A 14,261-nucleotide genomic window follows, 5' to 3' on the forward strand; every position below is an offset into this window, starting at 1 on the left:
CTCTGGCGAGAAGTCTGGTGTGATTCTGATAGGTCTGCTTTTATATGTTACTTGACCTTTTTCCCTTACTGCTTTTAATATTCTTTCTTTATTTTGTGCATTTGGTGTTTTGACTATTATGTGACGGGAGGTGTTTCTTTTCTGGTCCAATCTATTTGGAGTTCTGTAGGCTTCTTGTATGCATATGGGTATCTCTTTTTTTAGGTTAGGGAAGTTTTCTTCTATGATTTTTTGAAGATATTTACTGGTCCTTTGAGCTGGGATTCTTCACTCTCTTCTATACCTATTATCCTTAGGTTTGCTCTTCTCATTGAGTCCTGGATTTCCTGTATATTTTGAACCAGTAGCTTTTTCCATTTTACATTATCTTTGACAGTTGTGTCGATGATTTCTATGGAATCTTCTGCTCCTGAGATCCTCTCTTCTATCTCTTGTATTCTGTTGGTGATGCTTTACCTACAGCTCCTTGTCTCTTACTTTGGTTTTCTATATCCAGGGTTGTTTCCCTGTGTTCTTTCTTGATTGCTTCTATTTCCATTTTTAATTCCTTCAATTGTTTGATTGTGTTTTCCTGGAATTCTTTCAGGGATTTTTGTGATTCCTCTCTATAGGCTTCTACTTGTTTATTTATGTTTTCCTTCGTTTCTCTAAGGGAGTTCTTCATGTCTTTCTTGAAGTCCTCCAGCATCATGATCAATTATGATTTTAAATCTAGATCTTGCTTTTCTGGTGTGTTTGGATATTCAGTGTTTGCTTTGGTGGGAGAATTGGGCTCCAATGATGCCCATGTAGTCTTGGTTTTACACCTGTTGCTTGGGTTCCTGTGTTGCCCTCATCATCAGATTATCTCTAGTGTTACTTTGTTCTGCTATTTCTGACAGTGGCTGAGACTGTCCTATAAGCCTGTGTGTTGACTGCTGGGAGTGTTGTAGACCTGTTTTCCTGTTTTCTTTCAGTCAGTTAGGGAACAGAGTGTTCTGCTTTCAGAAATTGTAGTTTTTTCCTATCTACAGGTCTTCAGCTGTTCTGTGGGGCTGAAGAGTTTGTGAGTCAGAAATGTAATGAAAGTGTAGTCTCTTCTGGCTTCCCAGGTTTTTCTGCTCTCAGAAGGGTTTAGCTCTCCTCCCATGGGATTTGGGGTACAGAGAGCTGTTAATCCAGTCTCTTTTTAGGTTCCGGGAGGTGTCTTGGGCGCAGGGGGTGTCTGCTGCCCAGTGCACCCATCTACCGTTCCCAGAGGCCATATAAGGTTTCCCTCTTGGGTCAGGGATGTGGGCAGGGTGGGGCAGTATTGGTGGTCTCTCCCGCCTGCAGTCTCAGGAGTGCCCTGTCCTGGGGCGGTGAGCTCTCTCTCCACGGGGTTTGGGAGCAGTGAGCTGCGGGCAGGGCTCAGCGGGTTTGAATCAGCTAAAACCCGAAGTGTCTGGTCCTAGAGGAATTTTGCCTTTACGTGTCCTGAGACCACCAGTCAGGTCGTTTGGAGCAGAAAGGTTGGTCTTACCTGTGGTCCCGAGGCTCAAGTTTGCTCGTGGGGTGTTGCTTATGAGCTCTCCACTAGGGCAGCAACCAGGAGGGCCTGTGCCGCCCTTTCCGGGAGCCCTGGTGCACCGAGGTCCCAGATGGCATTTGGTGTTTTCCTCTGGCGTCAGAAATGTGGGCAGAGTGTAGTCTCTTCTGGCTTCTCAGGCTTGTCTGCCTCTCGGAAGGTTTACCTCTTCCTCCCACGGGATTTGGGTGCAGAGAGCTGTTAATCCAGTCCCTTTAGCTTCCGGAGGTGTCTCGGGCGCAGGGGGATCTGGCTCCAGTGCACCTATCTACCTCTGCTAATTAATTTAAAAGTGCAGAAAGACTCTGTTAACTCAGTAAGAGACAGTGACAATGAACTCACCATCTCCAATGTCTAAGACAGATTCACAAAGATTCATAAACAAATTGTCAGCCATAAAGAAGTTAATGCCCCATTCCTTTTCTAGGCATAAAGGACATTGTCCGTTGTTTCTCCTGTGGAGGATGTATGGAGAATTGGGTGGAAGGTGATGACCCAATAGAAGAACACACCAAGTTTTTTCCCAAGTGAGCAAAATAAATTCTGTTGACTGTGAAGTGCTTCAACTGTTATTTCCTCACTGTCCACATCTCACCTGTGGATGGTCTCTGCCCACTCTTCTATTCTTGCTGTGAAGGACACATCCTATGTCTTTATCCCTTGTCTCCCATAACACCTTCCCTGTCCAGCTTTTTTTCTCTTTACAATTATATCTTGGTTTGGGTTGGGTCAATATACAGTATTTTAAAGACTGGGTCTCTCTATGTCCCAGACTATCACAGAAATGCTATCCTGCCCAGGTAGGACTTGAACCCATGACCATCCTGCCTCAGCCCCCCAAGTGCTGGCATTGCAGAGGGGTGCTACCATATCTGGGAATTCCATGCCTTCCTGATTGTGTTTTATTACAAACTAGTCTTCCTCTTCTCCTCCTTCTGGAATCCTTGAGTGTTTTCTTTTCTGCTGTCTGAGACATCCCAAGTGGTTTTCTTTTTCCAGTGCTGGGGATGGATACAGTGACTTGGGCGCGGTAGGCAACCCCTTACAATTGAGTTACTCTCACCCCTTTCTTGCCCATCTTCAAGGTTATTTTTATTTCTCTTCCACATCCAAGACAGTTCTAGAAATGTTCAGCTGCAGAATGAAATGTGTTGTTTTTAGTTAGTAATTAGAATCTTGATCGATAAATATCACTGCATGTAGTTTGAAAAGTACATACTTCTGAGCACAGTGGTCTACACATGGAATCCTAGCTTTCTGAAACATCCAGTTTTCTTTTATATTAAATGCTTTAATATGAATCATCCCAAATCAATGTATTTTAAAGCCCAGCCCTTGTAACTGGGGAACAAGAGTCTTTTGCCCTGATTTCCCTTAGAAGTCATGAAAGTCTGCAACTTGGTGTTTGCAGTCTCTGTTGAGCTCTACAGTTGTGTTCTGTGTGCGTCCAACGCTTACCTAAAGTTGATGGAAGTGGATGAAGTCTAATTACTGAACTTTAAACTTAAAGTTTTAATTTTTAACCACACTTTCTAGAACTGTTAACTGGAAAATAAATATTAATTTAAAAATTATTTTAAAATTAAAATAATGTGTTTTACATAAAAAAATAAAGTTTTAAACAATTATCTGGTCTTGAAGTAGAATGGTAATAATATCCTAAATCCTTAAAATATTCTTATAAACGTGTTTTATTATTGTACATTAATAACATATAATAATGATATTGTCATATGTATACATTGTGACCTACACACACACACACACACATAACCGTGTTTAACAACTCACCATCATCTTCCTTAATAGGCTTATGCCTATTAAGCTTAAGAGGGTAATGCCTCTCTTATCTCCCTCTGAACACCTTAATCCCCTCCCTTCTAAAATCACCTGTTTCAGACCAGTCCAGGACTACTTAGCAAGGCTTATTGTCCACTTAAATGAGTAAGTAGAATATTACCATCTAACTTTGAAGGTAAATGATGGTTTCCAGCAGTGGTTACCATTTCCTAAATAAGTCATCATCTTATTTAAAATGCTTTTTTGATGTATTTGATTTTATGTGCATGAGTGTTTTTTCTGCATGTAAATGTGTGCACTATTTGCATGCCTTATGTCCACGGAGGTCAGAAGGAGGGCATTAGATCCCCTAGAACTGGAGTTGCAGGAGGTTGTGAGCTGTCTGACAAGGATGTTGGGAACCAAGCTTGAGTCCTCTGCAGGAGCACTAAGTGTTCTTCTGCTGAGCCATTTTTCCATGGCTCCCATTTTTTTCATTTGGAAGTAGTATGTAGGAAATTGTTGAGATCTCAGGGAACTTCTTCTTAATCACTGGGATGGTAAATTTGGAGGCAATCTAGTTGTATTTAAAACTTGGTCTAAATCTATCAATGGAGATTTGTTTTAGTTACAAACCAGCATGTTGTTATGAGTAACTAATATATTTACATATCTGGTTTAAAGGATATTAACAATAAAGGGGCCTATGAGCTAAGCACTGATGTCAGGAAATAAAAGTCCCTCAATGCTTTAGAAGCCTCCTGTGGACACCCCAAGGTCCTAGTCAGTGCTGGTCCTCATCCAAGTGTAAATATGGTCATGATTTTCAGTTCACTGTGCTTTTACCAAATACACACACACACACACACACACACACACACACGCAGGCAGAGAGAGAGAGAGAGTTAGAGATAGACAGACAGACAGACAGAGAAACACACACACAGAGACAGAGGGACAGAGATAGAGACACACCCACACAGAAACACATATACACAGACATACAGGGAGACACACAGATACAGAGAGAGAGAGGGACACACACACAGAGAGACAGAGATTGAGACAGAGACAGACAGAAACACACACAGAGAGATAGACACACTGAATCAGAAACACACACACACAGAGACACACACACACAGATACAGAGAGAGACACACAAACACACAGACACACACACTGATACATATACACAGATACACAGACACACAATCACAGTCATACACAAAGACACACAATCACAGTCATACACACAGACACACAATCACAGTCATACTCACAGTCACACCCACCTTTGTTGTTTATCCCATTTTATTCTATTTCTGCTGTGTGTGTGTGTGTGTGTGTGTGTGTGTGTGTGTGTGTGTGTAAGAGAGAGACAGAGATAAAAATACAGAGAGAGACAAGATTTTACTATGTCTACAAAGTGAGTCCCAGGACAGCTAGGATTACAGAGAAACTGTTTCAAAAAAAAAAAAAAAGAAAAGAAAAAAAGTGTTACTAAGTAACTGGTCTTGGTTTGCTCTATAGCTCAGATTTTGCTTGAACTCACGTGCTCCTGTCTCAGCCTCATGGACACTAAAGCACAGGCATGTGCTATCGTAACACCTGGCTTCCCTCCTTTTTTGTTGGTTGAGAGGTGCTGACAGAGGGCCCTGAGGCCAGGGTCTCAGATAACCCAGGATGGCCTCAAACTCAGTGTTCAGGAAGGATGATTTTAACCACTTAATCCTACTGCCTCCCCGCCCAATTGCTGGATTCCAGGCATGCTCCACCACACCCAGCTTTTCTTTAGAAATGACACAGCTAGTGACAGATCCCAGTCATGCTCCCCCTTCTGGGGAGAGGTTGGCCCGACCTTGTGTGCTCTGGTTCTGGTAACCACAGACAAGAGAGGCTATGAGTGTGATGGTCTTACTGTTCAGCAGGCAGTGTTTTAGAGCACTTCACCCCTCCTTCCCTGATTGTCAGGAGTGAGGTGGGAAAGGGTGAGGGGCTGCCCCAGCAATGATCATGGTGGCCCACAGAGGAGAAGGGGAGAGGGGAGTGAATCAGGTGAGGTGATCAGGATTCTCACAGCTCTGACTAGCAATCAGATTGCTTCTTTATACAGGTTGCACAGAACAAAGAAAGACTAGTGGTTATCCCACAAGTACAGATTGTGTGCTTTTTCAATATGTGTCTAGGGTTACACGTTCAGTGACAATAGAAAATATAAACAGAATAGATTTTGTCTTTTATTATCAACCCTAAGAGTCCAAGTTGAGAATCTAAAGCATGTCTCTTCCAGAGCAAACACATTTATTATATGACAGCCTGCTTTTAGGCTGGCAACGTTTGCAGGTTTAAAGCACCCCAGACAAACAGAAAATATACGAACTCAGCTTTTTATGAATAGCAAATACTAATACCTCACTCCTTTATATATATAATCATCGTCTGTGCTACAAGCAGGAAAGGGTTATGTTAGGAATTCATCTTATTTCCTGAGTTCTTTTCCCCCACGGGTGTACCCTGATTGACCCGCTTTTTTTTTTTTTACATGCAAAGCAGTTGCTCTACCATTGAGCTACATCACCAAAGCTTATTTTTTCATTACATTTTCACAGAGCCGTAAGCATGTTCAAAGGCAGCTCTGGATCTGTAAACTATTCTCCTGGCCAGTCAGAGTCTGTCAAAGGTTTCTGTTTACCCTCTATCAATTATACTGTTTGAGTTTAGGGGCAGATACCCCCCCAAAAGATATCCAGAGTAATGTTCTCATAAAGAAATTTCTAGCCATATGCTTAACGTTCTCCAGGGCATGAGGAAGATTTTCAAATAGTGTCCAGATTAAGCTATTTTCCTAAAAGCAGAAGAGATAACTCAGGCATAATTACCATAAGGCAGGAAGTCCCCAAGAATGGAACACTAGGGCCTGAAACCTAAAAGTGATGGACAGCGTGACGGCAATTGCAGCATTTGGCTCTGCTCTGCTGGAACTATGTGAGACAGCTCTGCTGCTGTTTTCGTGACTTTTGTCATTTCCAAGGGATGTGGCTCTGCCACCAGATGTTCCCAGAGCCTTAGAGTGAGACTGATACAGACATCTCATTAAGAGCTGGGCACTCGATAACCAATTGTTCTCTGCACTGCAGAGAGGTGATCCAGCCGAGAAAGCAGCACTTTCAATCTGTATATTAACATAAATATTTAGAAGGCATTTTGAAAGCATGTGTGTGTAGCCAGACAGTGTTAGTAGAACCCACCCAATGCCCATAGCCCTAAGACTTTTTTTTTTTTTTGGTTCTTTTTTTTTCAGAGCTGGGGACCAAACCTAGGGCCTTGCCTTGGGCAAGCGCTCACCACTGAGTTAAATCCCAACCCAGCACTAAGACTTTTAATGACTTTCTGGCTGTGTGTTTTTGACCAGGTTTAGTTTAGGGTTGTGTGTGTGTGTGTGTGTGTGTGTGTGTGTGTGTGTGTGTGTGTGTGTGTCTGTGTTTGTGTCTGTGTCTGTGCGTGTGTAATTTTATTTTGTCTTTTTGAGATAGGGTCTCTCTATGCAGCCCTAGCCTGTCTAAATTTGCCATGTAGATCAGTCTGGTCTTTGACTCACAGAGATCTGCTTGTCTTTGTCACCCAAGTGCTGATATTCACAGGTGTGGACCACAATAACCAGCTTGGCCAGGTTTAGAGTACCTACCAGGATGAATTCTCCCCTGTAAAACAGGCCTCCAATTCAATTCAGAAGCAGTTGGTTACTCCCAAGCCTTCAGCACTGGGCACATCTAGTTTGCCACGATGATGTTGTAGCATGGAAGTTGTGCCCATGGGTAATACTGCCCATGGCCTTTCCTCCTCAGCAGACTGCAAAGCCTGTTCTAGAAGTGGGAAAGGCAGGCAGCAGGGAGGAAGTCAGTTTCAGCTTGATCCCTCTTGATCCCGAGAGCGACGTGCATTGTGTGTTCAGCCATAGAGCTGTGGTTCTGACTTGTTTTGTGAGACAGGGTCTCTCACTAACCCTGGAGCTTCACTATCAGACTTGAATGGATCTCTAGGAAGCCCCTGGGATCTTCCCATCTCTCCCTTTCCAGCACTAAGATTAAAGTCACTGTGCCCATTGCCTAGCTTTTTACATAAGTTCTGGAAATTTAAACTCAGTTCTTCATGTTCATCCAGCAAGCATTTGCCTAGTGTATCATTTCCAAGCCCTGGATATGATAACTTAAAATTTAATTTAATTGTGTGATATCTGGGTTTTATACTTGACATAGATTCTATGTTGTTGGCACACTTGAATCTAGTGTTTGTTTGACACTCTGACCATATAACATATTCCTAATTAAATTACACGTTATGAAGATTGTTCAGATATTTTTACTGTGTTTTTTGTTCTCTTTCCAAGAATGTATGGAGTTTTCTCAATATTGGCTCAGAAAGTATTTTGACTTTATTTAGTTAATGTGTGTTTGCATGTGCAAGTATGTGCAGTGTGTGTACCCCATTCAGGCCAAAGGGAGACGAAGAGGTGTCTCTTCTTTAAGTCCCCATTTTGTTCCCTTGAGAAAGGATCTCCCCTGGAACCTGGAGCTGAGCAGGATTCAGCAAGCCCTGGAGATCTCCTTGTCTCTGCTCCCAAGTGTTGGTTGCTATTTTTAGTCTTTCAGCTCATCTTAGCTGGATCATGGACAGACAGTAACTCTGTTCTCACCCCAACACATTCCCCCAAATATCCTTACCAATAGTTTACAAACCACATTGGTTACGTTATTGAAAGCCACAGACTGAATGTTCACACAGCGCAACACTGACAGAATCACTGCAAATGTCAGCTTTCTACTTCATTCTTGGCCTGAACCTTCATGTTTTCTAAAGAGCTAATGAAAACACATAACTGCACAGAACCATTTTATGACTTTTCTCTCCTCTGCATAGCTGTGTGTTTCTTCAAACACTGAAGGCCTCTGCAGACGCGATTCCAGCCCCTCAGAGCCACTGCGCACGTCCAGAAGCCATGGTAATGACCACTCCTCACTTCTGACTCAGCAGCACATGATTGTGCGGTTGGCGAACAGTAAATGTATCATACTTAAGGAATTTATGTGTGTAGACAGGAACGTCAGAATGAATGAGGGTGACCCAATATCTAGCTCCATGAAACATACACTCCACCCCTTCTCCTGTACGAATTCTGTTGGTGAATTCCTTCAGCCTCAGTCCTGATCAAGATCCAGCCTACCTGGACCCCATCTGCAATCTCTGGAGGGCAGTGGGCTTGACTTCTCACTTCTTTTGAGATGGGCAAGGCAAGCTTCATTTTGTTTAGGACAGGTTCTCCATGTGTAGCTCAGGCTGACTTTGAACAAATTCCAGACTCTGGGCATTTTTTATCCTCCTGCTTCAACCTTCCAATTGCTGGGATTATGAGGGTGTGCCACCATTCCTATTTGCTTCTGTTCTTTACTGCAATCGAGGAGCTCAAACCCAAGGTCTTGTGCATGCTAGGCAAGGGCTCTAAGACTGAGCTACATTCCTGGTCTGCATGTGTACATCTTTAAGGAAAGCAACCGGGAAGCAAAGTCAGGAACTCGGATGACATTCTAAGCACTGCAGGTTTCTCGTAATACAATCTACCAATTCACTGGTGACACAGTCACCTCATATTGTCATAAGGATAGGTGTGCTGGTTCTCATGCCATAGAACAGAGAACGACATGGTGACTCATGCCTGGAAAACAGCAGTCTTGAAGCTGAGGCAGGAGAATTCTCAGGAGTTCAACATTAGCATGGAAAATAGTATAAGACAGCACCTCAAACAACAGAACAATAACAACAACAACAACAACAACAACAACAAAAAAGCCCAAAAACAAAAATGAAGGAATAAAGGAAAACAAAAGAGCTTAGCGGCCCTCGTTGACTTGGTAAATCTCTTGTATTTTGAATTTTTATTTCCATTAATTAATTGATGGAGCCTGAATTGGCTGGTTTCCCCTCCCTCATCTTCTTGCCCCACTCCTCTACCCCCAATCTACTCCTCTTTTGTTTCTCTTCAGAGAAAAAGCTAGGCCTCCCATGAATATCAACCAGACTTGGCACATTGAGTTGCAGGAGGACTTGACGAATCTTCTCCTTTTGAGGCTGACTAGGAAGCCTAGTGTAGGGAATGGGTCCCATAGGCAGGCAGCCGAGTCAGAGACGATGCTTCCTCCTGCTGTTCGTTGTCTCACATGAAGACCAAGCTACACCTCTGTAACATACGTGCCGAGGACACATTCATGCTCTCTGATTGGCAGGTCAGTCTCTGTGAGCCCATATGAGCCCAGGTTCATGGATTCTGTAGGTTTTCTTCACTAACCTGGACTCCTCAGGCTCCTTCAATCCTTCCTCCCTCTCCTCCACAGGATTCCCCAAGCTGTCCCTAGTGTTTAGCTGTGGGCCTCTGCAATTGTTTCCACCTCATGCTGGATGAAGTTTCTTTGATGACAGTTACGCTAGGCTCCTGTTTGCAAGTATAGCCTAATATTGTTAACGATGTCATGGTGGGCTTTCTCTCATGGTATGGGTTTCAAGATGGCGCAGTCACTTGTTGAGCACTCCTTAAATTTCTGCTCCATCTTTACCCCCGCACATCGTGTAGGCAGGACAAATTGTAGTTTGAAGATTTGTAGCTGGGTTGGTGTCCCCAGTCTCTCTGTTGGAAGTCTTGCTTCATTACAGGAGAGGGCCAGTTCAGGCTTCATATCTCCCACTGCTAGGAGTCTTAGCTGGGGTCCCCTGCATGGATTCCTGGGAGTTTCCTTTGCCGTAGGTTTCTAGCTCATCCCAGAGATGTCACTTCCATTGAAGTTATCTCTTCCAGTAGTCTCTCCCTTTGTCCTCTCCCACCTGATCCCTTCTACTCCCATTCCCACTCCCACGCCCACTTAGTCCCCTCCCCTCATCCACTCATGACCTCTGTTCTGTTTTCCCTTCTCAGTGAGATTCACAAAACCCCACTTGAGCCTTCCTTCTTATTTAGCTTCCTTGGGTCTGTGGATTTTAGCATGGCTGTTCCTTACTTTATGGCTAATGTCAACTTACAAGTAAGTGCATGCCATGTCTGGGTTACTTCACTCAGGACGATCTTTTCTAGTTCCATCCATTTGCCTGCAAATTTCATGATGATGTCATTGTTTTGAATAGCTAAGTAATATACCATTGTGTAAATGTACCGCATTAGCTTCATCCATCCTTCTATTGGGTGACATCTAGGTTGTTTCCAGTTTCTGGCCATTATGAATGAAGCAGCTATGAACATGGTTGAGCAAGTGTCCTTGTGGTAGCATGGACCATTCTCGGGATATATGCCCAGCCTAGGAGTGGTATAGTAGGATCTTGAGGTAGATCTATTTCCAATATTCTGAGAAACTGCCAAAGTGGTTTCCCAAGTGAACTGTACAAGTCTGCATTCACATCAGCAATGGAGAAGTGTGCCCCTTGCTCTACACCCTCAACAGTATGAGCTGCTACATGAGTTTTTGATCTTAGTCATTCTCAGGGCTGTAAAATGGAATCTCAGAGTCATTTTGATTTGCATTTCCCTGATGGCTAAAGATGTTGAGTATTTCCTTAGGTGCTTCTAGACCTGTAGGGATTTCTCTGTCTAGAATTCTCTATATTCCCTTTTTAATTTGTTTATTTTGTTTGTTGATGTCTAGTTCCTTGAGTTGTTTATAAACTTTAGGTATCACCCTTTGTCAGACTGCAGTTGGTGTCACAAGTGCAGGGGGTGAAGCTCAGCTACTAGACATCCCCCTAATAGACACAAGACCTTCAGCTCTGAATAAAACTAGCTGTAGTAAGATGTTTGGAGTCCCAGAAAAAGAAAAAGAATGACACTGAAGCTAGGTGTGTGTGTGTAGGCTCATTTCAGTTGGGAAATGGAGAAAGGAGGATGAAGTGTTACGCTCAGCTACATAGGGAATTCGAGGCTAGCCTACACTACGTGCTACTCTCTCTTACTCAAAAAAAGGGTGTGTGTGTAATAATCCTTCTGCATCCATCCCAGTGTCTGGCATATGCATGTTAGGAGATTTAACTAATGACTAAGGGTGGAGGCAGTGTTTAATGGTCTTTCAGAACTATTCTGATTATAGATGATACAATTTTAAATATCCACATAGATCTCCCTATAGAGAGGATGCATTGTACCATCCAGGAATACACTCTTACAGATGTGTGAGGTTAACCCTATAGTGTGTGGAGCACTCTTGTTTCAATCAGCATTGAGTGCAGGCGGTTTTTAGGAGATGTTGGTTCTCAATGACAACATAGAGTCCAAACTTGATTAAAAACCAAGTTTTAATGTACTAAATGATTTATCTTTCAAAGGAAACCACAAGAGAAAGCAACCATGAGGATGGAGTGGCAGTTCATTCTTCTGTGGCAGGTAAGAACTGGAAAGTAGCATGGGATTATGGGTATTTGTACACAGGATTTGAAAGGAAAGTGTATTTGTGGTTGTCCAGGGAACCTCTAGAGAGGAGAGAGCTCTGTGAAGGAACTGTGGAGGGAGTGATCATTCCTGGGACTTCCTGAGAGTGAATGTGGGGATGAATAACAGACACCAATGTCAGACCCAGACCAGCCAGCATTAAAAGGCACCGCTTTTGCAAGCAGGCCTCTGAGGCTTAGAAGGAAACTAGGGGTGACAGAGTGTTCTTAAGAATACCCCACTTCCCCCAGGTCAAGGAGGGGGCTTGGACCATCATCTGATACTGTGAAAAGGTCTGGGAGGTGTCATGAAGTAGAGGAGGGTCCCTTAGCTGACAGGCAAAGCCATAAAGACAGATTTGAAGTATACCTACCTGCCTCTTCCTCTGCAGACTTGGGTCAGAGTGAAGCCCAGTGGTTTCAAGAGGCCAGGAGTCTGAGTGAGCAGCTGAGAGGCACCTACACCAAAGCCAGTTTCCGCCACATGAACCTGCCAGGAATTGTTCAGCCTCGCACTGACCCCACTTGCTTGGCTGCAGGTGTCCTCATTTCAAAAGCATGTCACCCGGCCAGTGCAAGTGGCCCTGACGATCCCCGAGGTGCCAATCTTAGCTCTGTCATGTGTGTGGGGGGAGGCTGGCAGTGGAAAGACAACCTTCCTGAAGAGGATGGCTTTTCCTCTGGGCATCAGGATGCTGTCCCTGTTGAACAGGTTCCAGCTGGTCTTCTACCTCTCCTTCGCTCCATCAGAGCAGACCAGGGACTGGCCGACATCATCTGTGCCCAGCTCCCAGAGGCAGGAGGATGCATCAGTGAAGTGAGCCTGAGCAGCGGCATCCAGCACCTACAACACCAGGTCCTGTTCCTGTTGGATGACTACAGTGGGATGGACTCCCTCCCCCAAGCCCTAGACACACTGATTACCAAAAACTACTTGTCACGGACCTGCTTACTGATGGCCGTCCATACCAACAGGGTCAGGGACATCCGCCCATACCTAGATACAGTTCTACAGATCAAAGAGTTTCCCTTCTATAATACTGTCTATATATTAAAGAAGATCTTCTCACATGACATAATTCGTGTGCGAAGATTTATATGCTACTTTCATTTTCATAAATATTTACAAGGAATTCAAAAAACACCTCTCTTTGTGGCAGGAGTATGCACTGACTGGCTTCAAAATCCATCTGACCAGCCCTTTCAGGATGTGACCATTTTCAAGTCCTACATGCAATACCTGTTCTTAAAGCACAAAGCTACAGCTGGGCCTCTCCAGGCCACCGTGTCCTCCTGTGGGCATCTGGCCTTGACAGGGCTTTTCTCATCGAGCTTTGAGTTCAGTAGTGATGACCTCGCAGAGGCAGGAGTTGATGAAGATGAAGAGCTCACCACCTGCTTGATGAGCAAATTCACCGCCCAGAGGCTGAGACCAGTCTACCGGTTTTTAAATCCTCTGTTCCAAGAGTTTCTTGCTGCCATGAGGCTCTCAGAACTCCTAGGTTCAGATAGTCAAGAAGACCAAGATCTGGGACTGTATTATTTGAGACAAATTAACTCACCTCTGAAGGCTATGAGCATCTACCACACTTTTTTGAGGTATGTCTCCAACCACCCTTCCTCAAAGGCAGGGCCAAAAGTTGTATCTCATTTGCTTCAGTTGGTGGATGAGAAAGAGTCCCCAGAGAACATGTCTGAAAATGAGCATTACATGAAGTTCCATCCAGAAACTTTGCTGTGGAGTCAGTGTCTTAGAGGGCTGTTGCAGCTGTCTCCTGAATCTTTCTCTTTGTTCATTTCAGAACGTTTATTGAGCATTGCCCTAAACTTTGCTTATCAAAGCAACACAGTTGCTGCATGCTCTCCAGTTATTTTGCAGTTCCTTCAAGGGAGGACACTGGATTTGAAAGTACTGAATTTACAGTACTTTTTGGACCACCCAGAAACCCTGTTATTATTGAAGAGTATTCAGGTCTTATTTAATGGGAATAACAGGGTACAGAGAATTGATTTTTCTCTCATGGACAAATCTTTTGAAAAAATACAGCCACCAACTATAGATCAGGACTATGCCTTTGCCTTTCAACCTATGAGTGAATGCCAGAGAAATTTAGCTGAAAAGGAAAACATAATAAAGAACTATGATGATATGAAATATCAGGATCCACTAAATATTAGTAGTGGCTATTGGAAACTATCCCCCAAGCCGTACAAGATCCCTAGGCTGGAAGTTGGAGTGAACAACATGGGTCCGGCAGACCAGGCACTGCTCCATGTCCTAATGGAAATCTTCTCAGCTTCACAGAGCATTGAGTTCCATTTATTCAACAGCAGTGGCTTTCTTGAAAGCATCCGCCCAGCTCTGGAGCTGAATAAGACCTCTGTCACCAAGTGTTCCATGTCCAGGCTGGAGCTCAGCAGAGCAGAACAGGAGCTGCTTCTCACCCTGTCAGCCCTGCAGTCTCTTGAGGTCTCA

The 14,261-nt window shown here is 43.8% G+C and overlaps 1 protein-coding gene across 1 annotated transcript in view; it reads left to right on the forward strand.

Moving 5' to 3' along the window:
• The first annotated feature begins 1,970 nt into the window (after positions 1–1,970).
• Positions 1,971–14,261, forward strand: part of LOC116895881 (baculoviral IAP repeat-containing protein 1b-like) — a 20,270-nt gene continuing 7,979 nt past the window's right edge. Inside the window, exons 1-4 of the mRNA XM_032896977.1 lie at positions 1,971–2,073; positions 8,246–8,327; positions 11,684–11,741; positions 12,178–14,255. Coding sequence (XP_032752868.1) covers positions 2,015–2,073; positions 8,246–8,327; positions 11,684–11,741; positions 12,178–14,255 — 2,277 coding nt within the window. The 5' untranslated portion in view covers positions 1,971–2,014. The remainder of the gene's footprint in view (positions 2,074–8,245; positions 8,328–11,683; positions 11,742–12,177; positions 14,256–14,261) is intronic.

This window comes from Rattus rattus, chromosome 3 (assembly GCF_011064425.1).
Source record: "Rattus rattus isolate New Zealand chromosome 3, Rrattus_CSIRO_v1, whole genome shotgun sequence".
Classification (NCBI taxonomy): domain Eukaryota; kingdom Metazoa; phylum Chordata; class Mammalia; order Rodentia; family Muridae; genus Rattus; species Rattus rattus.